At 49.3% G+C, this 26,078-nt stretch overlaps 2 protein-coding genes across 19 annotated transcripts in view; one reads left to right on the top strand and one right to left on the bottom strand.

Moving 5' to 3' along the window:
• PNPLA4 (patatin like phospholipase domain containing 4) overlaps positions 1-22,498 on the bottom strand; it is a 43,484-nt gene extending 20,986 nt beyond the window's left edge. For 3 of the 9 annotated variants that reach the window (XM_055564880.1, XM_055564883.1, XM_055564885.1), the window contains exons 1-4: positions 22,026-22,160; positions 19,537-19,729; positions 16,345-16,439; positions 14,506-14,641 (exon numbers count right to left, since the gene is read on the bottom strand). In XM_055564880.1, the coding sequence (XP_055420855.1) occupies positions 14,506-14,641; positions 16,345-16,439; positions 19,537-19,716 (411 nt within the window). In that variant the 5' untranslated portion in view covers positions 19,717-19,729; positions 22,026-22,160. Of the gene's footprint in view, positions 1-14,505; positions 14,642-16,344; positions 16,440-19,536; positions 19,730-22,025; positions 22,165-22,374 lie in introns of those variants that run through there. The other 6 variants (XM_055564886.1, XM_055564887.1, XM_055564882.1 and 3 more) reach the window with 5 other exon arrangements.
• The window catches only part of LOC129639703 (uncharacterized), a 320,986-nt gene continuing 317,071 nt past the window's right edge, over positions 22,164-26,078 (top strand). For 9 of the 10 annotated variants that reach the window (XR_008708554.1, XR_008708557.1, XR_008708560.1 and 6 more), the window contains exon 1: positions 22,180-22,315. The gene's annotated coding sequence lies outside the window, so the exon portion shown is untranslated. Of the gene's footprint in view, positions 22,316-26,078 lie in introns of all 10 variants that reach the window. The other variant, XR_008708555.1, reaches the window with a different exon arrangement.

Below are 26,078 nucleotides of genomic sequence, written 5' to 3'. Positions count from 1 at the left end.
TTCAGTTGATAAGTCAAATCTCCATGGCTGTCTGCTGTGAAAGGTTTCACCAAGTTTCTTTTCCCAGAAGGAATTATTCAGAGATGGGTTATGAGCCTTAAAAATGAGTTGTGCAATATCCATCAGGGCTTCCCAGGGGGCACTAGTGGTCAAGAACCCGCTTACCACGGCAGAGGAGATGAGACGTGGCTTCAGTCCCTGGATCAGGAAGACCCCCTGGAGAAGGAAATTGGAACCCGCCCCAGTACTCCTGCCTCGAGAATCCCATGGACAGAGGAGCCTGGCGGGGTACAGTCTATGAGGTTGCAGAGTCAGATACAACTCAGCAACTGAGCACACACAATATCCATTATGAGTTACTTAGAAGTCAGAAGGGCATTTCCCCCAAAGAAACGATGCTGTACCTGTGATTTGTGAGGTCTGCTCTCACAAGCTGATTTTTTCTGAAGGGCAAATTATGAGAGGCCCGGTCACCAGCATAATGACCTGGTGGGAAGAGCCGACTCACCGGAAAAGACCCCGATGCTGGGAAAGACTGAGGGCTGGAGGAGGAGGAGGGGATGACAGAGGACGAGATGGTTGGATGGCATCACCGACTCGAGCACTGCCACATATACTCACGACCGTGTGTGCAACACAGAGCTAGTGGGAAGCTGCTGTATTAGCACAGGGAGCTCAGCTCGGTGCTCTGCGATGATCTAGAGGGGTGGGATGGGGCGGGGGGAGGTTCAAGAGGGATGCGATGTGAGGCGATGGATGGATGTATATATATGGCTGATGCACTTCATTGCAGAGTGGAGACCAACACAACACTGTAAAGCAAGTGTACTCCAATTAAAAAAAATCCTATCATAAACCATAATAGATAATATTTAAAAAAAAGAATGTGCATATGTGTATGTGTGTATAACTGAATCACTGCCGTACAACAGAAAATAATAACTGTAAATCAACTATACTTCCATAAAAATAAAGAAGAAAAAAAGAAGAAATTGGGGTGGGAGGTGCGAGGGAGGTTTAAGAGGGAGACGACAGGTGTGTGCCTACGGCTGATGCGTGTGGATTAGACGGCAGAGACCAACACAAGATCGTAAAGCAGCGATCCGCCAATGAAACATAGAGAAATAACTGAAGGGAGAACTGTAAGGTGTCGCGCGCAAAGCATGGACCCGAGGTATGATGGCAGCCCTGCACGGGAGGTCTCAGCCTTCTAGGGAGGGTCGTGCAGACCAGCCCTCACTGAGGCATTCATGTCCAGAATCTCAGCTTCGCTGTGGGCGTGGCAGGCAGCCACGCCTGCCGCCACCGCACGCTTCCCAGGACGGTGCGCGCCGGGCGAGCAGCCTCTCTGCTGGTTTGCAGAAGATCACAGCCATCGGTGGGGCCGACAGGATGGAAGCCAAGCAAGCTCAGGCCCCACCTTGTCAGCCCCGTAGTCGCCCGGACCAGGTTTCAGCACAAGACTGGACACAGTTCCGGTGACTGCCTTCACCCTAATTCATCAATTCTCCACTCCTTTAAAAAAAAAAACATAATTACAGGGGCTTCCCTGGTGGCCTAGTGGTAAAGAATGTGCCTGCCCATGCAGGAGACATGGGTTTGATCCCTGGGTTGGGAAGATCCTCTGGAGGCGGGCAATGGCAACCCACTCCAGTGTTCTTGCCTGGAGAATCCGCATGGACAGAGGAGCCTGGTGGGCTACAGTCCGTGGGGTCGCAGAGTCAGACACGACTGAGAGACTTGACACTTTCTAGCTGGTGCTCTGGGACCACCCAGCAGTATAGGCTGGGGAGGGAAATGGGAGGGGAATTCAGGACGTGGTATGGTGGGGGAACACACGTATACTTTTGACTGATTCATGTGGATGTATGCAAAAACCATCACGAGATTGTAAAGTCATCCTCCATAGACTCTCAAAGAGTCAGAAAAGACTGAGCAACTTCACTTTCAGTTATTCTCCAATGAAAATTAATTAAAAAAAAAGAAGCTGTGAAAAAAATTATAAAGTACAATGGATACAGTGCTGGGGGGAAAAAAAAAATTATTACAGGACTTCCCTGGTGGTCCAGTGGTTAAGAATCCACCTGCCAATGCTGGGGACACGGGCTCGATTCCTGGTCAGGAAAGTAAGGTGCCACAGGCCACAAGGCACCTGGGCCCGCTGACTACAGCCACTGAGCCTGTGCTCTGCAACGAGAAGCCCCTGCCAGAAGCCTGAATACTCCAACTCGAGTAGCCCTTGCTGACCGCGACTTGAGAAAGACCGCACACAGCACCACAGAACTAGCGTGGCTGTGAATACATAAACAAAGCAATACAGAAAACAATCACAGACCCTAGGTATGCTCCGCAAGCGCAGTGCGGCTCTTTAATGAAGTTGCCAGCAAAAGGCAAGGCTGAACTAAAGCAATGACGGAAGCAATCTGTGTCTGGCACACGTCTTGGAAATGACAGGACTTAGAGGCCTTTAATTTGGGCTTCCCTCCTAGCTCAGTTAGTGAAGAATCTGCCCAACAGTGCGGGAGACCTGGGTTCGATCCCTTGGTCAGGAAGACCCCCTGGAGGAGGAAATGGCAACCCACTCCAGTATTCTTGCCTGGAGAATCCCATGGATGCAGGAGCCTGAAGTCAGAAATGACTGAGTGACTTCACTTTGACTTATTCCTCCAATTAAAATTAATTAAAAAAAAAAACAAAGCTGTGAGAAAAATAATAAAGTACAATGGATGCAGTGGTGGGGGAAAAAATTATTACAGAATCTCCCTGGTGGTCCAGTGGTTAAGAATCCCCCTGCCAACATGGACACCCGTGGCTGATTCACCTGAGTGTATGGCAAAAACCACTACAATATTGTAGTTAGCCTCCAATTAAGAAAAACAAAAAGAATCCACCTGCCAATGCAGGAGACACATTTTTTACTGTCCATGGGGTTGTAAGAGTCAGACACAACTTAGTTACTAAACCACCACCACAGGGGCCTTTAAACAACCAAAGACACTCTACAACTCGAGTCACTTATTCCACTGTGCGTGCGTTGCTCGGTGGTGTTTGACTCTTTGCGACCCCATGGACTGTAGCCCATCAGGCTCCTTGGTCCGTGGGATTCTCCAGGCAAGAATACTGCAGTGGGTTGCCATTTCCTCCTCCAGGGGATCTTCCTGACTCAGGGATCGAACCCCTAACTTCGCTATAACAGCTCATTTCACTATGCTATGCAGACATGTGGCTTGCAAAAACAAAGAGGAAAACAAAACAAAACACCGCTACCTTTAGAAGCTGAACTATGTGGGTTCCCCCATCCCTCATGACAAGATATAAAGTGAAGTTCACAAGTTAATGCCTGGATCTCTTTTGGAGGTATTGAGATGAAAAATGCTATCCAATTACTTTGTCACAGATAGAAACAGTTAAGAATCCTCTGAGTGGGTTTGAAGAGTGCAGTGAACTGGAAAATACCCATCATTTTCCCCCAAAATCAATGTATTTGTTCTGTCACAGTTTATTCAGGCTAGTGATTTGTGTATCAAACTGTGGTTAGTAGGAAAATTGGCTTTCGACAGACAGGAACTAAGCAGCTTTTCTTAGTTTTGCTGCAAGTAAATAGGATTTTCTAAGGAGGGAGATGGTTAATGAGATATGAAACACTACGGCTAAACAGGCTCCTTTACTGTCTTAACCTCACTGGTGTCCCGGTGAAATTTTTCTTAATAAGTCTCGATACGTCTAGGGCCGAGGGTGGGGGGTGGGGTCTCAGGCGGGGGTGTCTGAGCCCTCCGCAGATATCTAGCCACGTCTTGGGGATGCTCTTTGGTTGAAAGCACTGCTACAGAAGGCAGGAACCTGGTGTTCCTTCCCCGTCACTTCGTCCAGCACTTTAAGAATTAACACATGTGTCGGGACTTCCCTGCTGCTCCAGGGGCTGAGACCCTTGCGCTCCCAGTACAGGCAGCCCTGGATCCATCCCTGTTCAGGGAACTAGACATCACACACCACAGCTCAGTGTTCACAGGCCTCAACTAAAGAGCTTGCGTGTTGCAGCAAAAAGCAAAGATCCCGTGTGCCATAAGTAAGACCCGATACAGCCCAAAAAAAAAAAAAAAAAAAAGGAAAGAATTACATGTATGTTAAACCACTAATGTGGCTTTTGTTTCCCTGAGCTTCCCTGGTAGCTCAGTGGTAAAGAATCCGGTTGCGATGTAAGGAGACACAGGAGACTCGGGTTCAATCCCTGGGTTGGGAAGATCCCCTGGAGGAGGGCATGGCAACCCACTGCAGGATTCTTGCTGGGATATTTCCCACGGACAGAGGAGCTTGGTGGGCTACAGTCCTTGGGATCGCACACAGTTGAACACAACTGAGCGAATGAGCACATACAGACACCCGAAGTACACCATGATAAGAAAAAAAGTTAGTGACTTCCTTTACAACTGTATAAACCACGGCCAAGTGTGTATTCCACAGACGTTAGGACTAGCTCTTCTCATTTTTCATTGCACAGAAAAGAGGCGTTTAGAAAATGATGTAGCCTGGCCTCCTTGGAGAATAAATTCTCAACAAGTCTCATTTATGCCTAAAGTTGACTGTGGCGTTTAATGAGAATCTGGCTGTTTATTCAGAGCCTGCTGGCGTAGTTGAAATCCAAAGACAGGCTCAAATTTATCTTCCCCAGTCTTTCCAAGATAATGACCAATCTTAAATTCAGTCCTTATTTCACCTTCAAAAGGCTAAATGTGAGCTGTCCCTGAAAAAAAAACACTCTCACTGTGTGCAGGGAAATTGAGGACATCGTAGTGATGGAGACGGGGTTCTTCTTCCCGAGAGGGACACATTCTGCATGGACGCCCTCCTGGGTGCGTGTGTATCAGAGAGCATCCGTGGATGTCGAAAGACCATCTCAGAGCATATACACAGTGGGTGAGCTTTAAACACGGATTCAACGATTTGTACCAATTTAGACAGGTGCCAAAGCTCTATCCCTCTGCTGTTGCCATTGTTTAGCTGCTGAGTCATGTCCAACTCCCTCTGACCCCTACGGATGGTAGGTAGCCCACCAGGCTCCTCTGTGCATGGGATTCTCCAGGCAGGAATGCTGCAGTGGCTTGCCATTTCCTTCTCCAGGGGCATCTTCCCAACTTAGGGATCAAACCCTCCTCTCCTGTGTCTCTTGTAAATGGCAGATTGTTTACCAGATGAACCACTGGGGAAGCCCCAGCCCTCTGTGGCATGGTTAATTTCAAACTCATTTCTGCTCAGCTGTGGGGGTGATACATGACTTTAAAAACTTTTTTTCTCTTATTGAGATAGAGCTGATTGACTATGCTTTTTGAGTATAATTGCTTTGCATGGCTGTGTTAGTGTCTGCTGTACAAAAGCCGGTGAGTCAGCCATATGTATACACATAACCTCCCCTCTTGAGCCTCCCTCCCATCTCCCCATCCCACCCCTTTAGGTCATCACAGAGCACAGAGCTGAGTTCCCTGTGCTGGGAAACCATAAACAAGATGAAAAGAAAACCCTCTGAATGGGAGAAAATATTTGCAAACAAAGTAACTGACAAAGGAGGAATTTCCAAAATGTACAAGCAGCTCATACAGCTCAATAAAAGAAAAGAAAAAAAAAAAACACCCAAAATGCTTGGAAGACCTAAAAAGACACTTCTCCAAAGAAGTAAAGATATATGGATGGCCAACACACACATGACTTGGTTTTTAAAAAAATGATTTACTTCTCTACGTATCCTTTGCTGAAGACTAATATTACAATACGTTTGGATTTCCTGATTGTATGCTTCCTTTTGAAGAAAAATAGCCCAGAATAAAACCTGGCGCATAAAAGGCATGAAGTGAATGCATTCAGACATTTGGGGGACACTATGCAAAGGGGCCCACAGATAAAGGGACTCCCAAGGACCCATGATGGCAGATCAAACCAATCTTGAGGGAGATCAACCCTGCATATTCACTGGAAGGACCTTTGCTGAAGCTCAAGTATTTTGGTCATCTGATGTGAACAGACGACTCATTGGAAAAGTCCCTGATGCTGGGAAAGATTGACAGCAGAAGGAGAAGGAATCGGAGAATGAGATGGTTGGACGGCATCCCTGATGCAATGGACATGAGCATGGGCAAAGTCCAGGAGATGGTGAGGGACAGGGAGACCTGGCGTGCTGCAGTCCACGGGGTCACCAGGAGTCAGACATGGCTGGGTGAGGGACAGGGAGACCTGGCGTGCTGCAGTCCACGGGGTCACCAAGAGTCGGGCATGGCTGGGTGACTGAACAAGCAAACAGAGAACCCGTGACAAGTGTTCGCCTCTGTGCCTGGGTCCCCCAGGGTGTCCTAGCAGCTCACGTGGTAAAGCATCCGCCTGCAATGCAGGAGACCCGGGTTCGATCCCTGGTTTAGGAAGATCCACTGGAGAAGGGCATGGCAACCCACTCCAGTATTCCTGCCTGGAGAATCCCATGGACAGAGGAGCCTGGCGGGATACAGTCCATGGGGGTGGGGGTCACAAAAGAGTCGGACCCGACTGAGCACAAGTGGGTCTCCTGGTAGGGTCTGCCCAGGGCTGGGGTCGTGCGCTGGGATGGGGGTCAGCTGCACCCCCTGGCTCTGCAGGGCCTGCCTTCATGGGAGCGCCTCCTCTGCCGTGCCCTGTGTTGACGAGGGCCTGGCACTCTGGGACCTCTGATGGTAAGACCCACCAATGCTGTCTGAAAGGCCTTCTCCCATGCTCTGGGACTGCAGGGCCTGGCTTCAGTCTAGATGGCCGAACTCGCCTGACCCCGTCATCCCAAGGTTACCCGGCCAGACGGCCACACCCTTCCTGTTGCATCCTAAATAGGCAGTCTCCTTCTTTTCAGGACGCCCAGGCTGAGAACGTTCCAAACCTTTAAATCCTCCTTCCGTTTTGCGGAACAATTCCTTCTTGAAGTCTCTTCCCTCTTCTTGTCTCTCACTCTAAGTAGCCAAGAGAAACCAGGTTGCTCCTTCCACGCGGTGCTTGGAAACTGCCCCCAAACATCCAACATGAGCACCAGCGAGCTGTAGCACCCACAGAACACGGGAGGACACGCACATGATTCTTCTTGGTCAGCTCATGACAAGGATGACCTTTCCTCTGCCGTCTGCTTAAGATTTCTGGGTTTCCAGGGACTCTGCCGGAGGGCCAGTGGTTAAGGGTCCGCCTTGCAATGCCAGGGACGTGGGTTCGATCCTTGGTAGGGGAATCAGGATCCCGTTTGCTAAGGCTAGGTAGGCGCTGAGACTGCTGAGACCACGTGCTCCGGACCAGACACAGCACAACTAGGGAGCCAGTAGACTGCAAAGAAACATCCCGCGTGATGCAACGCAAAGTTCCCAAGGGCCGCAACTAAGATCAGACGCAGCCAAAGAAAGTAATTAACAACAACAACAAAAATTCTTTGCTTCCGACTTCGACCTCATTCATATGGCCTGCACTCTCCAGGTTTCTCTAAGAGGACGGAGGCTCTCTCCCCGGTTTCCTGTTTTCTTTCCGAGTCCTCACCGGAAGCCCCTACGGCAGTGCAGGCTTTTGCTAACCTGCGCCTCTAAACTCACTGAGCCTTTTCCTGGTCGTTAACTCAGTTACAGAGCCACTTTCATTATTAGTTACAGAGGCTGCTCGCCTCTCAATGCCAGTTCCCTGTTCTAGTCCGTTCAGGCGGCTACAACAAAATCCCACAGACTGGGAGGCTTAGGAAACGACAGTTTACCTGGCAGTTGTAGAATCTCGGCAGTACGAGCCTCCGTGTCTACTAGGAACCCACTTCTACGTCCTCACCTGCTGCAAGCGGTGAGGAGCGCTCTTGGGGTCTCTTTCGTAAGTGCACTCATCCCATTCACGTCAGCTCCATCCTCATGACCTCGGCACTTCCCAAAGACCCTCCACCTCCAGACACCATCATAATGGGGGTTAAGACTTCGACACGGGAATTTGGGAGGGTTACAGTCACACCACGGCAGTAAGTTCCATTGCCAGGGACATACGATGCCAAATACCATGGAGATCCAATCCCAGATAAAATGAGTCTTTGGACCACATAACTTTCAAAGAAGGTTCTGAGAGGGGTTTCTCTGGTGGTCCAGTGGCTAACATTCTGTGCTCCCAAGGCAGGGGGCCCAGGTTCGATCCCTGGTCAGGGAACTGGATGCCACATGCTGCAACTAAAGATCCCTGGTGCCCCAACTAAAACCCAACTCGGTCAGATGTTTTTTTGTGTTTTTTTTTAAAGAGGTTTTTAGAAAAGAATCAACTATCATTGCAGCTCCAATGAAAGAAGAATATTTCCATGCCACCAAAAATGAAGCTAATATAATTTAAGTGTGAATCATCACACAAAAGCACATGGGTGAATGTGCACCGGGCCAGTGGTGAGAGGTGTTAAAAATCAGATGCCTAAAGGCAGCAAAAGCCAGTAGTAATCATCCATTTCTCAACATCTTATAGATGTAGGTGAGCCACCCAGGTGTCACTAGTGGTAAAGAGCTCACCTGCCAATGCAGGAGACATAAGAGACGCAGGTTCAATCCCTGGGTTGGGAAGATCCCCTGGAGGAGGAAATGGCAACCCCCTGCAGTATTCTTGCCTGGAGAATCCCATGGAGGGAGGAGCCTGGAGGGCTACAGTCCACAGGGTCGCAAAGAGTCGGACTCGACTGATGCAACTCAGCATGCACGTGACCACTTTGCTCACGAACAAAGATAGGAGTAAAAGAACGTTTAGGAAAGGGTAAATTCTATCCAGTCAGCAAAATAAAATAAAAGCTGGGGCTTTAATTTCATGACAAACTCACGCAGGAGTGCAAAGCAGTGATGTGTGTGGCTTATCCTATTTCTTCATTATTTACTAAACATTAACTGTAATTACGGAGAAGGCAATGGCACCCCACTCCAGTACTCCTGCCTGGAAAATCCCGTGGATGGAGGAGCCTGGTGGGCTGCAGTCCATGAGGTTGCTGAGAGTCGGACACGACTGAGCGACTTCACTTTCTCTTTTCACTTTCATGCATTCGAGAAGGAAATGGCAACCCACTACAGTGTTCTTGCCTGGAGAATCCCAGGGACGGGCGAGCCTGGTGGGCTGCCGTCTATGGGGTTGCAGAGAGTCAGACACGACTGAAGCGACTTAGCAGCAGCAGCAGCAACTGTAATTAGGGCTGCCCTCATGGCTCAGCTGGTGAAGAATCCGCCTGCAATGCGGGAGACCTGGGTTTGATCCCTGGGTTGGGGAGATCCCCTGGAGAAGGGAAAGGCTCCCCACTCCAGTATTCTGGCCTGGAGAATTCCATGGACCACACAACTGAGCGACCTTCACGTTCACTTTTTGCTTTAGATTTAAAAAAAAGGAAAGAACAACTATCTCAGACAGTGGTTCCCACTGGCCTCATTCATCAGAACACAGCATGTCACCACCCAGAGGGGGAGGGTTTATTTTCCCGTCGTCATGCTTTTTTCTTCTTCCCTCCTGTACGCGTCACCAATCTTGCTCTTTGAACTATGTGCTCATGCGTATTCCAGGCATCTATTTCATGCATCATTATTGCCACCATCTGCTGTCAAGGAACTAGCCACCTGTTTTTAGTTTCTGCAAAAGGTTAGAGCATTCTAGTCAACACTTAAAACGTGTCTCGTATAACCTAGGATACATGTTAATTATTCAATTATTCTCCTTACAAGGTATTACGCAGTTGTGTCAACTGTTTCTCTTCTGTTCAATGAACTCAAGTAATTACACTAGTTCTCTGAGCAGTTATTATCCAAAACAAAGCAAATCAGGAAAAAAAAAATCCTGTTTACGTACTGCCACAGTTCACTATCCTGGAGAAGAAAAGGGCAAACCCACTCCAGCATCTTGCCTTGGGAAGTCCCACGGACAGAGGAGGCTGGCGGGCTGCAGTCCGTGGGGTCGCAAAGAGTGGGACACGACTGAGCGACTAAACCACCACCGTGGTTCACTGCTGCTGCTGAGTCGCTCAGTCGTGTCCGACTCTGTGTGACCCCATAGACGGCAGCCCAGCAGGCTCCCCCGTCCCTGGGATTCTCCAGGCAAGAACACTGGAGTGGGTTGCCATTGCCTTCTCCAATGTATGGAACTGAAAAGTGAAAGTGAAGTCGCTCAGTCGTGTCCGACACTCAGCGACCCCATGGACTGCAGCCCACCAGGCTCCTCCATCCATGGGGTTTTCCAGGCAAGAGTACTGCTGCTTTAACAATGTACTGCAAACTGAGAGTCTAAAAACAAGACAAACGGACGATCCTAGGGTATGGAGATCGGGACCCAAAATGGGCTGGATCCACCTGAGAGAAAGAACCAAGGTGATGGCAGGCCCTTCCTTCCCGAGGGCTCCTGGGGAGACGGGGTTTCCTGCTCATTTAGATCTTGCTAAAGCGTGCGGTTCCAGCAGCTGTAGGACTGTGGTCCCTCAGTGTCACTGGCTGGTCCAAGGGGTGCACACCCTCTGTGACCTCCTTACGCAAAGTCTCCTGCATCTCAGAATCTACAAGCCTCTCTTATTTCTAAACCCACACATGCTTAGCTGGGGTCTGCCCACCTAACCCAGCACCATCTCCCCCTCCCCACTGAGATCGTCACGTTCATCCTGTCTACACAATCCCCTCTGCCAAGTGAGATGCCTGGTTCACAGGTCCTGGGGAGTACAGTGTGGACATTTTAGTGGCGGGGGTGGGGGGAACGTCAGTCACACCCCCACACGAAAGGAATTAAGAGGGTGATTTTATCGAGTGTTGGTGGAGTGGAAGCATGGCGACCAAGCAGAATGTTAGACACCTGGGCTGCTGTGGGGCCTCTAAACCTGCTCCTTTATTTTGTCCAGATCACTGAACGTGAAGGATGCAGCTTCTTCGTGCTTTTAGTAGGTGCCACCTCAGTTCATTGATTTATTAATTCATATTCATTCATGGAACACACATTGATGGAGCTGGCATAGTGTGAGGGCTGGGGACTCAGTAGGGGACAGAAGACAGCAGTCCTTGACCCTCCGTGGGGCTTACACTCTAGTGAGGGAAGACAGACAAAAACTAAGTTAAACAGCAGTAACAAATGTGTGCTGAACAGCGGTCAGTGAGTCACGGTGGGATATAGAAAATATCCAGACCACCCGACCTGCCTCCTGAGAAAGCTGTGTGCAGCTCAGGAAGCAACAGTGAGAACTGGACATGGAACAACAGACTGGTTCCAAATAGGAAAAGGAGTACGTCCAGGCTGTATATTGTCACCCTGCTTATTTAACTTATATGCAGAGGACATCATGAGAAACGCTGGGCTGGAAGAAGCACAAGCTGGAATCAAGACTGCCGGAGAAATATCAATAACCTCAGGTATGTAGATAACACCAGCCTTATGGCAGAAAGTGAAGAGGAACTAAAAAGCCTCTTAATGAAAGTGCAAGTGGAGAGTGAAAAAGTTGGCTTAAAGCTCAACATTCAGAAACGAAGATCATGGCATCTGGTCCCATCACTTCATGGCAAATAGATGGGGAAACAATGGAAACAGTGACAGACTTTATTTTTTGCGGGGGGCGGGGGGCGGGGCGGGCAAAATCACTGTAGATGGTGATTGCAGCCACAAAATTAAAAGACTCTTACTCCTGGGAAGGAAAGTTATGACCAACCTAGACAGCATATTCAAAAGCAGAGACATTACTTGGCCAACAAATGTCCATCTAGTCAAGGCTATGGTTTTTCCAGTGGTCATGTATGGATGTGAGAGTTGGACCATAAAGCAAGCTGAGAGCCGAAGTATTGATGCTTTTGAACTGTGGTGATGGAAAAGACTCTTGAGAGTTCCTTGGACTGCAAGAAAATCCGACCAGTCCATCCTCAAGGAGATCAGCCCTGGGTGTTCATTGGAAGGACTGATGCTGAAGCTGAAACTCTAATCCTTTGGCCACCTGATGCAAAGAACTAACTCACTGGAAAAGACCCTGATGCTGGGAAAGACTGAAGGTAGGAGAAGGGGACGACAGAGGATGAGATGGTTGGATGGCATCACTGACTTGATGGAATGAGTATGAGTGAGCTCCGGGAGTTGGTGATGGACAGGGACACCTGGCGTGCTGCAGTCCATGGGGTCATGGAGAGTCAGACACGACTGGGCAACTGAACCTAACTGAACTGGTAGGAAATATCAGGGGTTCTGTAGATAGAGTAGCCAGGCACAGACTCAATGAAAAGGTAGAAACTATGAGCAGAATTCCTTTTATATATACGTGTGTGTGTGTGTGTGTGTGTGTGTGTGTGTGTGTATATTTTGGTGGCCCCACTGCACAGCATGTGGTACTTTAGTCCCCCACCCAGGGGTGGGGCCCGCTGCAGTGGAAACATGGAGTCTTAACTGCTGGACCACCAGGGAAGTCCCTCCCCTCCTGTTTTATGATGAGATGACAGTCCTTTGTTCACAATCTTGTACAAGAAGAAGTGTTCTGACCCACTGCCAACCTGATGTCTCTGTGTCGGTGTTGACGATCTGTGACAACTCAGGCATGGATTTACCAGCTTCCCCCTTTCTAGTCTTCAAGTCTACACAAGCTTAACAATTACATTATAGAAAAATATTTTCTTAAGAGAGATTGAATATCAGTGTATGAGTGAGACAAGAATAATTGGTACATGGAGTGAAGATATTCTAATCTCTTAAATCGCAGAGTAATTTCACTTGTCAGCTCAACACTTCATTAGGTATTTCAAATCATATCATTCAAATGTAAAATTCAAACAGGGAGATTCGATAGTTAAAAAAAGACAACAATGCATTTATCATAAATTCAGGGGGAACTTCTGGCTCTCACGCTCAATCCGTCACCTGCTGCTGTCTGCACACACATGTTCTCTATCACCTGAGCCTTGCTATGTTTCCCACAGAAAGATAAAGTGTGAGTCCCCCAGTCATGTCCGACTCTTTGCAGACCCCATGGACTGCAGCCCACCAGGCTCCTCTGCCTGTGGGGACTCTCCACTGGAGAATACTGGAGTGGGTAGCCATGCCCTTCTTGAGGGGATCTACCGGACCCAGGGATCAAAGCCAAGTCTCCTGCATTGCAGGCAGATTCTTTACCATCTGTACCGTGAGGGAAGCCCCACAACACCCACAGAAGGAAAATAAAACTCGGCTGGCGTTTCTAAGAGCCATGCATCCTTGCACGTTAGTCGCTCAGTCGTTCCGACTCCGCAACCCCATGGATTGTAGCCCGCCAGGCTCCTCTGCCCATGGGATCCTCCAGGCAAGAACACTGGAGAGGGTTGCCATTTCCTTCTCCAGCGGGTTTTCTCGACCTAGGGATCGAACCCAGGTCTCCTGCATGGCAGGTGGATTCTTTACCAACTGAGCCGTCTGAGCTACTAGGGAAGCCCTGGTGTGTCCTTGACAATTTAAAATATTTCATGTATCCCCTTACCAATGCATTGCTATTTGCAAGTCAGCTGAAACAGCTCCCAGAGATCATGAATTCTCAACCAGCTTCCACATGTGTGTGGACAGAAAGGCGTCAATGCCAAACGGAAGAAACGAAAAGGGAGCATTCGGTTGAAAAGGTTAAGAGACCCGGATTCCCACTGGCAATCGGTACACCCTGGGGTGTGTCACATAAAATCTTTCTGCCCCTTTCTTCTGTTAAGAAAGCAACAGAAGAGGTGTAAATCTTGCCTGTCCTGCCTGATTTACAGAAGGCATGTGGAAGGACTGAATACGGTAGTCCACGCACAAAGTCTTACGTGAACTGCAGAGCATTAACGTACAACAGTGTAAAGAACAGTTATTGGTACTCAAGTTCATTCACAGAGTAAATGTGGCCACACTGAACATCACGAGAAAGACACCGGGCTCATCCACAGGCCTCTGGTAGCCGCCTGCTGTGTTGTGGCCTCAGGAACACTGAGATCCATCCATGAGACGCAGGATTGATGGAGCACCCATTATTTCTGAGGCCCGAGATGCAAAGCTGGATTTAGACCAGGGGTTCGCAACCTCCGGGGTCTAATGCGTGAGGACCTGAGGCAGAACGGATGCAATAATAATAGAAATAATAGAAATGGAGAACCAGCAAGGACCTGCTGGACAGCACAGGGAACTCTGCTCAGTGTCATGTGGCAGCCTGGATGGAGGGGAGTTTGGGGGACAAAGGATGCATGTGTATGTATGGCTGAGTCCCTTTCCGTCCACCTGCAACTATCCCAACATTGTTTATTAATTAGCTATACCTCAATACAAAATAAAAAGTCTTTAAGGGAAAAAAAAAAAGAAAAAAGTGTTCCATGAAAGCCATCCCTGGCGCCCGGAACGTTGGGGACCGCTGATTTAAAGACCCTGCACGCTCACTGTGCTCAACACGCCACCGGCGCTGGCTGGCTCCCGCACCGTGGGCCGCGGCCGCCTTGACCAGCGCTGGCCGGCTCCCACACCGTGGGCCGCAGCCACCTTGACCGGCGCTGGCTGGCTCCCTGCACCGTGGGCCGTGGCTGCCTTTACCTTGACGAGGTCCTCCCTGCAGGGAAAGCTGGAGACGAGGCAGTTCTGCCCGGTCCTGGTGTTGGTGATGGAGACGTGTAGGCGGCCGTGGGCCAGCTCATGCGCGTTGGCGGGGAGAATCGACTCCACTCCGCTCCTGGAGGAGAGAAAGGGAGCGGCCTGCAGGACTGCACCCCCTCGGGCCTGCGAGCCTCCTAGCTGCCCCCACCTGAAATCCATGGGAGTCCAGACAGTGACGGACTCCAGAGGCTTAGCAGCTGCAGAATCTCACACGTCCAAATCCAAAAAAAAGATATAAAAGCGGAGGAGCAACGCCTCGCCCGTGTGTCGTAGACAGGACAAGGCAGCCAAGATCCGTGGGAGGAGGTCACCGTTTATACGGGGCATTGGGGTCAGGTGGACTCCTTGGTTACAGCAGGGACCAGCTCATAAGTTTGCAGGTTAACGACCATCGTGGAGGACAGCCATTCCGCTTCATGAAACTGGCAGGTGGAGCCCCTCTGGCCTAAAGATGAGGAGGATCGCGGGGCAGAGACAAGCGAGGAGATGAGACTGGGTGCCTGGGTAGCCAGGACAGGTCCGGACAGGGGATGTACAGAGAGCCAGAGAACTGCCATCTTGAGCAGCCGACTGTCCACCGCATGCTTCCCCTTTGATGACTGGCCGCCTCGTAAACATGTGAGGACTGACAATGCTTACTGAGCTCGCTACGGTCCCTCCACAGCACCCCGGTTACACAGGCCCTGCAGCTAAACATACTATATAAACGCTCTGCTACTCAGTCACATCCCACTCTTTGGGACCTCATGCACTGTAGCCCGCCAGACTCCTCTGTCCATGGGATTCCCCAGGCATGAATACTGCAGTGGGTTGCCATGCCCTTCTCCAGGGGAATCTTTCTGAATCGAACCCGAGTCTCCTGTGTGTCCTGCATTGGCAGATGGATCCTTTGCCACTGTGCCACCTGGGAATATATATATTCCCACCTGGAATCATGATTGCTGGGAAAAATATCAATAACCTCAGATATGCAGATGATTCGACCCTTAGGGCAGAATGTGAAGAACTAAAGAGCCTCTTGATGAAAGGGAAAGAGGAGAGTGAAAAAGTTGGCTTAAAACTCTACATTCAGAAAACTAAGATCATGACATCTGGTCCCAACACTTCCTGGCAAAGACATGAGGAAATAGTCTCAAACTTTATTTTTCTGGGCTCCAAAATCACTGCAGATGGTGACTGCAGCCATGAAATTAAAAGACACTTGCTCCTTGGAAGAAAAGCTATGACCAATCTAGACAGCATATTAAAATGCAGAGATATTACTTTGCCAACAAAGGTCTGTTTAGTCAAAGCTATGGTTTTTCTTTCCAGTAGTCATGTTTGGATATGAGAGTTGGACTATAAAGAAAGCTGAGCACCGAAGAATTGATGCTTTGGTGGTGTTGAACTGTGGTGTTGGAGAAGACTCTTGAGAGTCCTTTGGCCTGCAAGGAGATCCAACCAGTCCATCCTAAAGGAAATCACTTCTGAATATTCATTGGAAGGACTGATGCTAAAGCTGAAACTCCAATACTTTGGCCACCTGATGCAAAGAACTGACTCATTGGAAAAGACCCTGATGCTGGGAAAGATTGAAGGCAGGAGGAGAAGGGGACAATAGAGGAGATGGTTGGATGGCATCACCGACTCAACGGACATGAGTTTGAGCAAGCTCCGGGAGTTGGTGATGGACAGGGAGGCCTGGTATGCTGTGGTTCATGGGGTCGCAGAGTCGGACACGACTGAGCGACTGAACTGAACTGATTATATATATATATATATATATATATAAATACGTACCTCAATCGGGCCATGAGATCATAGCCAGGTGTTAGTGCCCCAAAAGACTGCCTTCGGATTTCTTCAGCAAAATCATAGGTAAACTTGTTGCATTCCTGAAAAAGAAAATTAACAGGTGACCCTATGTTTTGTCAGAAAGAAAGTCATTCTGGTTCCAGACGTCTGTGCCCACCACACAAGGTAATTATATAAGTGATAGTTGCTCAGTCCTGTCTGACTCTCTGCGACTCCATGGACCGTAGCCCGCCAGGCTCCTCTGTCCATGGGATTCTCCAGGCAAGAATACTGGAGTGGGTAGCCATGCCATCCTTCAGGGCATCTTCCCAACCCAGGGATTGAACCCTGCATTGCAGGCAAATTGTTTACCACCTGAGCCACCAGGGAAGCCTGCCAAACAAAATACCTGGACCCTACAAAGCTAACCCCAGATGTTGGGTGCTTCACAGGCTAGAATCCCTTCTGGGCCTGATCCTCACCCACCACTCCTGGTCCCCAGGCAAGCTATGTGTTCTCCCAATTACAATCTTTTTTTTTTTTAATCACCTTTGGAAACTCCTTGAAGGCTGGATTCCAGTGCTAACTGAGCACTTTTTTTCTACAGACCTCTCTAAGGCAACTCTTCTCCCACGACAATTCTGTGGCCTCAGAAACGTTTCAATTGCAGCTCTGCAACAGCGTTGCCAATTAACACCAACACCGACAACACAGAAAGAAGTCGTGATGACTGTCGTCCGCAAAGAGCAGGGAACACTTTCTGCAGGTTAGTCCCGGGCAAAGGTGTTCAATACATGCCCCCCTGCTCCCTAAGTGGGGTCTAACAGGCAAGCCAATGCTGGATCCTCTATTGGCACATGCTCACGTAAGTCTGCAAGGGGGTTAACAGAACTAAAATAGACAGCCAGTGGGAATTTGCTGTGTGACTCAGGGAACTCCAACTGGGGCTCTGTGACAACCTAGAGGGGTGGGATGGGGAGGGAGGTGGGAGCGGGGTTCAAGAGGGAGGGGATATGTTATACTTGTAACTCATTCATGTTGTAAAGCAAAAACTAACACAACATTGGAAAGCAACTACATATTGTGCTTAGTCGCCCAGTAATGTCTGACTCTTTGCAACCCTGTGGACTGTAGCCCGCCAGGCTCCTCTTTCCGTGGGATTCTCCAGGCAAGAATACTAGAGTGGGTTGTCATGCCCTCCTCTAGCGGATCTTCCCGACCCAGGGATCGAACCCAAATCTCCCGCATGGCAGGTGGATTCTTTACCACCTGAGCCACCACGGAAGCCTGGAAAGCAACTATACTCCAAAAGAAAAAAATATCCTATGACAAACCATAATAGAAAAGAATATTAAAAATTAACGTATATATATGTGTGTGTATGTGTGTGTGCATAACTAAGTCATTTATTGCACAACAGATATGAATAACAGCTTTAAATCAGCTATACTTCACTAAAAAGAAATAAGAAAAATAGAATTTGGGATGGGACGTAGGAGTGAGTTTTAAAAGGAAGGGGATATATGTATACCTATCTGATCCATGCAGATGTATGGCAGAAACCAAGACAATATTGTAATCATCCTTCAATTAAAAATAAGGAAAGGTTAAAAAAAAAAAAAAGAATGCAAGGTGGATATAATCACCACACAGGACAGATAGGAAAAGTGAAGTTTGTAGGGTTAAGCATCTTTCCTACCATGCCATCCAGAATGCGTGTCATAGCCAGGATATGAACCCAGGCCCATCCTTGATTTTTTTAGTTCATCCATCCAGCAACGTACTGACATCAGACTTTGGGCTTGGCACTGGGATTCACGAGATACACAGAGCCCCTGTGTCAGGGGAGACACTGGCCGCAACCGCCCATCCTAACTCGGCCGGATAGTAACTGTTTACTTGAGTTACTTTACGGCAGGAGGTTCCTGGTAAGGAACGAGCAACCAACAAGCCAGCACAGAGGAGGAGTTCGGGAAAGGTCAAAGGGAGGACACCACGCGTCCTTCCACCTCCCAGAATCCTTCTCGCAGGCATCCACCTTGGCTGAGCAAACAAACAGGAAGGGCCGTGACTCAGACTGATGGCCCAGAGACAACCCGGAAACTAATCCCCTCACCCTAAAACCCCAGACTGCAAGCCACGTGGCAGAGTAGTCCTCCTGGGTCCCCTCACCCTCCTGCTCTCCACCAGGGCGCCCCTTCCCAAGAAAGTCTCCTGTGTTTACAATGTTTTGGTTCTGAAGACTAAAGTGTGAACTTGAATTCCTCCCTGGGCATGGAAGTGTTAATCATTGTATGATGACTATTCCAAGTGGTTAAGAGAATGCATGTAATTAACAAACAGAATATTTTCCACCCACTGAGGCTAGTTCTCAAAGTCAGAGAGAGCATCACGACTGTCTAGAAGCAGAAAATTGATTTTAAAAAACACCGTCCTTGCTGTTGTTTGGTTGCTAAGCTGTGTCTAAGTCTTTTTTGACACCATGGACTGCAGCCCGCCATGCTCTTCTGTCCATGGGATTCTCCAGACAAGAATACTCGAGTGGGTTGCCATTTCTTTCTCCAGGGGATCTTCTGGACCCAGGGATTGAACCCGAGTCTTCTGCATGGCAGGCAGGTTTACTACTGAGCCACCATGGAGGGTTTAAAAATATAGACTGCATTAAATGAAAAACTTAATGAAAGCTTATTATTATTACTTCTAGATAAACTACTTGAAATTCAGGGCTTCTTACTATGGGAATGAAAAAGCCATTAATTAAATTCCATTATCATCCCATTTAAATTACAGGGTCATGTTTTAGTTTACAGGCCTGTCTGTAAGTAGAAGCAAGCTAAGACTTCATCAGCTACATATTCCAGGCCTTGAGGACAGGCCCTGTGTTCTCATGATCAGTTAACGGAGAAATAAACCTTTGCTGGAAAGAAACAAAGCTGGAATCTTAAGCCTAAAGCAATACTCATGAGCAAAATAAGGCATTTTCTTTCCTTGTCTCATTGTCACCCCCCGAATAACCCTCTTTTCCAAATGGAGAGCACAGCTCTTTAAGGGTGACGCTTTAAAACAAATCTTAACCTCTTCTGTTTCCCAGGCAAAGGATGACTTCTATGCAGTTAACTTAATAGAGTTAAACAATCATCTTCCCTGTTTGTTCTTAATTTACTGATGAGCAACACAGCCTAGTTACTACTTAATTACCTCTATTTTCTGCGGCGCTGTGAGGAGAACCGAAGCAACCAAGGATCCCGCAGAAGCCCCGGCACAGGCCTTGACATCCTTCAGCAGCTTTCTGCCGTGGTTGCAGAGTGCTGATGCTGCCCCCAAGTGGTAAATGCCCAGAAACCCACACGCTGCAAAGGACAAGTTGATGTGCTTCATTCTAGCTGCGAAACTGGGGAAACAGAACCCAAGAAATGCCTGTAAGGTGGTATAGTTTGTTCCACATGGATGCTAGTCATCATTTCTTAGAAGTGATGATATAAATACAATTATGTATGTTTAATTATATATATATATATATATATATACACACACACACACAAATATATGTATATGGGCTTCACAGAGAGCTCAGTTGGTAAAGAATCCACCTTCAATGTGGCCTAAACCCTGGTTCGATTCCTGGGTTGGGAAGATCCCCTGGAGAAGGGATAGGCTACCCACTCCAGTATTCTTGGGCTTCCCTTGTGGCTCAGCTGGTAAAGAATCCGTCTGCAATGCAGGAGACCTGGGTTTGATTCCTCGGTTGAGAAGATCTCCTGGAGAAGGGAAAGGCTACCCACTGCAGTATTCTGGCCTGGAGAATTCCATGGACAGTATATATAGTCTGTGGGGTTGCAAAGAGTATGTATATGTGTCTGCTACTGCTGCTGCTAAGTTGCTTCAGTCGTGACCGACTCTGTGCGACCCCATAGACCGCAGCCCACTAGGCTGCCCCGTCCCTGGGATTCTCCAGGCAAGAACACTGGAGTGGGTTGCCATTTCCTTCTCCAATGCATGAAAGTGAAAAGTGAAAGTGAAGTCACTCAGTCGTGTCCGACTTGAGTGACCCCGTGGACTGCAGCCCACCAGGCTCCTCCGTCCATGGGAATTTCCAGGCAAGAATACTGGAGTGGGGTGCCATTGCCTTCTCTGGTATATGTGTCTACATACATACAATTTTCTGGTCTAAGCGTATTTTCAATCAAAGTCTAACTGAACATCCAAATCTTTCAAGGAAACATTTTGTTTTCCCTCGCTCACCCTGACCCAATATAATCATATTAATTAAAAAAATTAACATCAGTTTATATCTGTTCAGTACATAGACTGTGCAGCCTACTTTCTAATTACTTAGAAAAAAGCAAATGGACTAATTTCAACTGGCAAGGCATTTGGCCTTTTTTCTTAACCTTTTGAAACATTTGGGGGTCTGGATGATTGGTAACATTAGTAACATCACTACAGACTGTAGCAAACTCCAGATTAAAGACATATTTCTCTTTGCAAGTGGCATCAGTAAATTTAAAATAGACAGCTTGGCTCCGTACCCGTTTCCCTTGTGAGCATTCCTTTGTTTTTGTCTTGCTTTTGTTTTTAAACGGATGCTCACAATTATTCCATAATGCAATACTGAATTATTCAACAATTTAATGTATTTCATAGGGAAGTTTCTCAAGACAAACTGAGACTGCGACTGCCAAGGGCAATTGAAGGCCCAAAGAAATGTCACCTGCACCACCTGATATTTGCAACAAATTTAACTGTAAAATTTTTTTTCCCCCCTAAACCTCTGGGGGCATGATTTCACCATGTGTATAAAACATTCAACTTTGCAATGCCCTTCACTTGGATACTCTCTGAGTGAAGGGGAAAGGGGCATCACCCCGGATTTCGGTACCTTCAGATTAGGTATTTGGCCTGGGCTTGGAATTTAGGAACTCAAGGCCCTGATCCATCCTAAAAGAAATCAGTCCTGAATATTCATTGGAAGGACTGATGCTTAAGCTGAAACTCCAATGCGTTGGCCACCTGATGCCAACAATTGATGCTTTTGAACTGTGGTGTTGGAGAAGACTCTAGTGAGTCCCTTGGACTGCAAGGAGATCCCACCAGTCGATCCTAAAGGAGATCAGTCCTAGGTGTTCACTGGAAGGACTGATGTTGAAGCTGAAACTCCAATCCTTTGGCCACCTGATGCAAAGAACTGACTCATTGAAAAGTCCCTGATGCTGGGAAAGATTGAAGGCGGGAGGAGAAGGGAACGACAGAGGATGAGATAGTTGGATGACATCACCGACTCCATGGACATGAGTTTGAGCCAGCCCCGGGAGTTGGTGATGGACAGACAGGCCTGGCGTGCTGCAGTCCATGGGGTCACAAAGAGTCAGACACGACTGAGCGACTGAACCGATCTGAAGGCCCTGATGCTTGGAGCCAGGCCTTGCGCGTTCAGTCACTGAAGCCGAGCCCCGGTTTGGGTTTCATTTCTTAAGGATGGAGCGGGGAGAAGCGTTTGGGTGCTCAGCCTCCAAGGAGCCAGCCCAGCGGTCGCAAGCCCAGTGCCCAGCCTCCCACCCTCGAGGTCTGGGTGCGGCGGGAATAAGGACGCCTCCTCTCCAGAGCCGCTCGTCCCTGGAGACACGTGGGCTGGCCAGAACGTGCGCCCCGCCCTCCGCCCTCCGCCCCCCGTCCCGGTCCCGCTCTACCAACGCAGGTCTGAGGCACTTCGGCGCAGAGCAGCAGTCTCCCGCCCTCAACCGGAACCGGAAGGCGGGGCTGGGCCGTCATTCAATTTGGCCCCGCCGACCAGGGCGGGACGACGCGCGCCCTGGGCCCACCCAGGAAGGTTCCGCAGGTAGAAGGCGGGCGCCCGGTCTACGACGTCATCGCGCTGTCGCCGGCGTCCACTCGGCCCCGCCTGCTCCGTTGAAAATCCCGAACCTAACATGGCGGCGCGCGCTCGGCTCGCTTCACCCTGGTGTTTCCTCTCGCGCGGGTAAGGGAGACGACATTCTGGGCTCGTACCGTCTCCGGATGGCTAAGGTCGGCCCTTACCTGCGAGTCCGCTGACCTCCGAACGACCCGCCTGTGCATTGCACCGGAAGTGCTTGGTCCTGTGGTCGGCTGGTTCCCGGAAGTGGTTTCCCGTATCCTTCGCCTCGAGGCGGGCTCGTCTGTCCTTGTTAGGGTGGGCCGTCCCTCGGCTTTTGCAAGCCAGCCTGTGATTTGTTGTTCCTCAGCATTATTGGAGAGGCCGAACTACGGCTTTGGGCCGCGTTCGGTTCCTCAGGCCGCCTTAGGCTGTGTGGACGCGGGTTGTGTTAACCTTTCTGAGCTTCCCAGGTGACTTCTCTGCAAAACGGGGTGGGAAAATGCGAGCTGGCGCTAACGCGTGGAAGTTGGTGTTGCAGAGCCGGCCTGCAACGTACCAGCCTCTTGCTTTCGTCAGCGGGCACCACTGGCCCTCGATAGACCTAAGTGTGGCGGCCCGCACTCGGCTGGCATTTCCACCCAGAGTCAAAGGACCGGCGGCTCTTTTTGTCCCTGAACAATGTCTTCCCTGTCCAATCCTAACAATCAAGCCTGGAGGAATTGTTGGGTTTTGTGGTGGAAGGTGACCCAGATCCCCTTGTTGGAGGACAGGTTTATTCACACCGAAGCTACAGAAGAGAATCTGAAAAATGCCAAGAGAGTCTCTTAGCGGGAGAGGGAGTGGGCGGGAGCTCCCCCAATGGCCTTTCCCTTGCACCTTTTCTTTCTGCCCAGTTTGAGATTCCAGGGCCCTGGACTCTGCCCCAGGACACTTTCTGTAAGCAAGAGCGCGAAGGAGGTGATTTTGTTTTTCTTTCTTGTGAACAGCAGATCATGAAGACACCCTAACAACTATGGGTAGCACAACTGCCTTATGCTGAATTCTTGACTCCATTAGGGTTTAGTGAAGGGAAAGGGGAGTGGGTATATCAGGAAATGTAGAAGGATGAGCTGTTCAATCTTTCATCCTTCCGCTGCCTTCTAACTCTGGTAGGGTGTGGTCTTTCCAAGAGAGCATCCTCCAGGGAACTTACTGGAAAAGAAGAAACCCAGGCTTCAGATCTAAAGCAGAGTCTGTGTTTCAGCAGAATCCCCTGAAGTTGCTTTGCATGCTAAAGTTGGCAAAGGCCTGGCCTAACACCTGGGGTGGTCTGGCTTAAAGGGACGTGGTGGCATCACAGATCTAAGGAGAGATAAGGTCCACAGAGCCAAAATCTGTGGTGCCACAGAGCCAGAATTTAGTGGTCATGGTGGCCAACCAACTGTTTCGTGCATTTGGGCACGGCCAGCAGGTTGAGACGGAGAAGGCAGTGGCATCCCACTCCAGTAATCTTGCCTGGAAAATCCCATGGACGGAGGAGCCTGGTAGGCTGCAGTCCATGGGGTCGCTAAGAGTCGGACACGACTGAGCAACTTCACTTTCACTTTTCACTTTCATGCAGTGGAGAAGGAAATGGCAACCCACTCCAGTGTTCTTGCCTGGAGAATCTCAGGGACGGGGGAGCCTGGTGGGCTGCCGTCTCTGGGGTCGCACAGAGTCGGACATGACTGAAGTGACGCAGCAGCAGCAGGTTGAGAAGAGGGCGACAGACGCTGAGATGGTTGGATGGCATCATCGACCCACTGGGCATGAGTTTGAGCAAGCTCCAGGAGATAGGGAAGGACAGGGAGGCCTGGCGTGCTGCAGTCCGCGGCGTCGCAGAGGTGGACACGGCTGAGCAGCAACAACAACAACAATCAGGATGATTCAGAAAACAGATGAGCGATGTGTCCCTGGGGCAGCAAGGCTGAACCCCACGACTCAGACATCCTTTGTTAAAAGGGAAGATGAGATCAGCGGTTACTACCACGCCTGTCGATGAGTGTGATCCCGCCACATCTAAGAGTCATAGAAAAGTGTTCACGAGCTCTGTAATAAAACTCTTAACAATTTAAACTCTAAAAAATAAGGAAACATCCCTCTTCTCTCCCTTTTAGCCCTTGTCATACCTACGTGTCACTAATTAAAAGGTTCATTTTCATGCGACTAGTTAAAAGGTTCAGTTACCTTTTCTTAAGGAAGAATATCAGATTTAAGCATGTTTGTTTTCATAATCTCAGCTCCATGCATACTGCTTGTCGCATAGTGCATGATTAATAAATATTTGTTGTGATTGTTGGATTTAAGTAAATTACTCTTGTGAGGAAATAGTACTTTAATTGCCCTTTGAGATCTTTTTTTTTTTTTTCAGTAAATCTTTTGCCTGTTTTTGCCTCTCTGTTTTCCCCAGTAACTTAGTTTTGAACTGGCTTCGTTGCTAGCCATTTATCAGACATTTATTAAGGACCCATTGTTTAACAGACATAGTGCAGGTACCGGGCGCACCCAGTTAACAGGGATTCATTCTTCCTCACCTAAAGCCTAGCGGGCAGGGAGGCAGCCGATGTGTAATTGTAGAGGCGTGATCGTGTGCTAGTACACAGGCACACCGAGATGCTGTGTGTGTCCACACTGAACTGGGGCCTAGTGAACCCTTAGCTCTGAGAGGCACCCATGAGAGCAGCTGGCACAGAAGCAAAGCGCCCAAGGCTTTCCCTGTCCTCAACTTGAGTGAAAGTTGCTCAGTCGTGTCCGACTCTTTGTGACCCCGTGGGCTATACAGTCCATGGAATTCTCCAGGCCAGAATACTGGAGTGGGTAGCCTTTCCCTTCTCCAGGAGATCTTCCCAACCCAGGGATCAAACTCAGGTTTCCCACATTGCAGGCGGATTCTTTACCAGCTGAGCCACCAGAGAAACCCACTAGTGTGGGTAGCTTATCCCTTCTCCAGTGGATCTTCCCAACCCAGGAATCAAACTGGGGTCTCCTGCTTTGCAGGCAGATTCTTTACCAACTGAGCTATCAGGGAAGCCCATCCTCAACTTCCTCCTGCAAAATTTGATCATGTGTTTTCATCAAGAAGGAGAAAGACGCAGGCAAGGGATGCTTGCCACCCCTCTGCCCCAAGGACAGGGCCAGAGTCTCTCGTGTTGCAGTCTGCCATCCACGTGGTGGGATTTGTGTTCTAGCCTTGGCATCCTAGCACAGGTGAACAGATCTGTGGGGCATGTCATCATTCCGTGTGACACCCTTATGGTCCCTCCATGTGGCAGCTCCTCCCCCCTGTCACCTCCTCCCAGAACTCTGCGTGCTGAGCCTGATGGAGATGAAAGAAGAAATGCACAGGCTTCAGTTTCAGGGGGTTGTGGCCAGAGCATTGGCCCACACAGCGGCGCCCTTGCCCCAGAGGCATCGAGGTGGTACCGCAGGTCGCCATGGCCTGGTAAAAGCATCCCTTGTGTCGAGACCACCGTAGAGTTTGGAGGAAGGCACTTCTGCAGTCCTGGAGTAGAGCATGCCCTGGGCCCCCACAGAGAAGGAGGCTGCGTTCCTTCCCACGGGTTGTCGCTCGGGAGGAAGGGCAGGCAGCTGTTGGTGAATGACACCACAGGGAGGGAATAAAGGCCGTTTAGAGGGAGTTGGTGCAGAGCCAGGGCTTACCTGGTGGTTCGTTGGTAAAGAATTCACCTGCAATGCAGGAGACCTGGGTTTGATCCCTGGGTTGGGGAAGATCCCCTGGAGAAGGGAAAGGCTACCCACTCCAGGATTCTGGCCTGGAGAATCTCATGGACAGAGGAACCTGGCAGGCTACAGTCCATGGGGTCGCAGAGTCAGACACAACTGAGCGACTAAGCACAGCACAGCACCA

Source organism: Bubalus kerabau, chromosome X (assembly GCF_029407905.1).
Source record: "Bubalus kerabau isolate K-KA32 ecotype Philippines breed swamp buffalo chromosome X, PCC_UOA_SB_1v2, whole genome shotgun sequence".
NCBI classification, from domain to species: domain Eukaryota; kingdom Metazoa; phylum Chordata; class Mammalia; order Artiodactyla; family Bovidae; genus Bubalus; species Bubalus kerabau.
The sequence above is the reverse complement of the archived record's forward strand: the minus strand, read 5'-3'. Positions and strand labels throughout refer to the sequence as shown.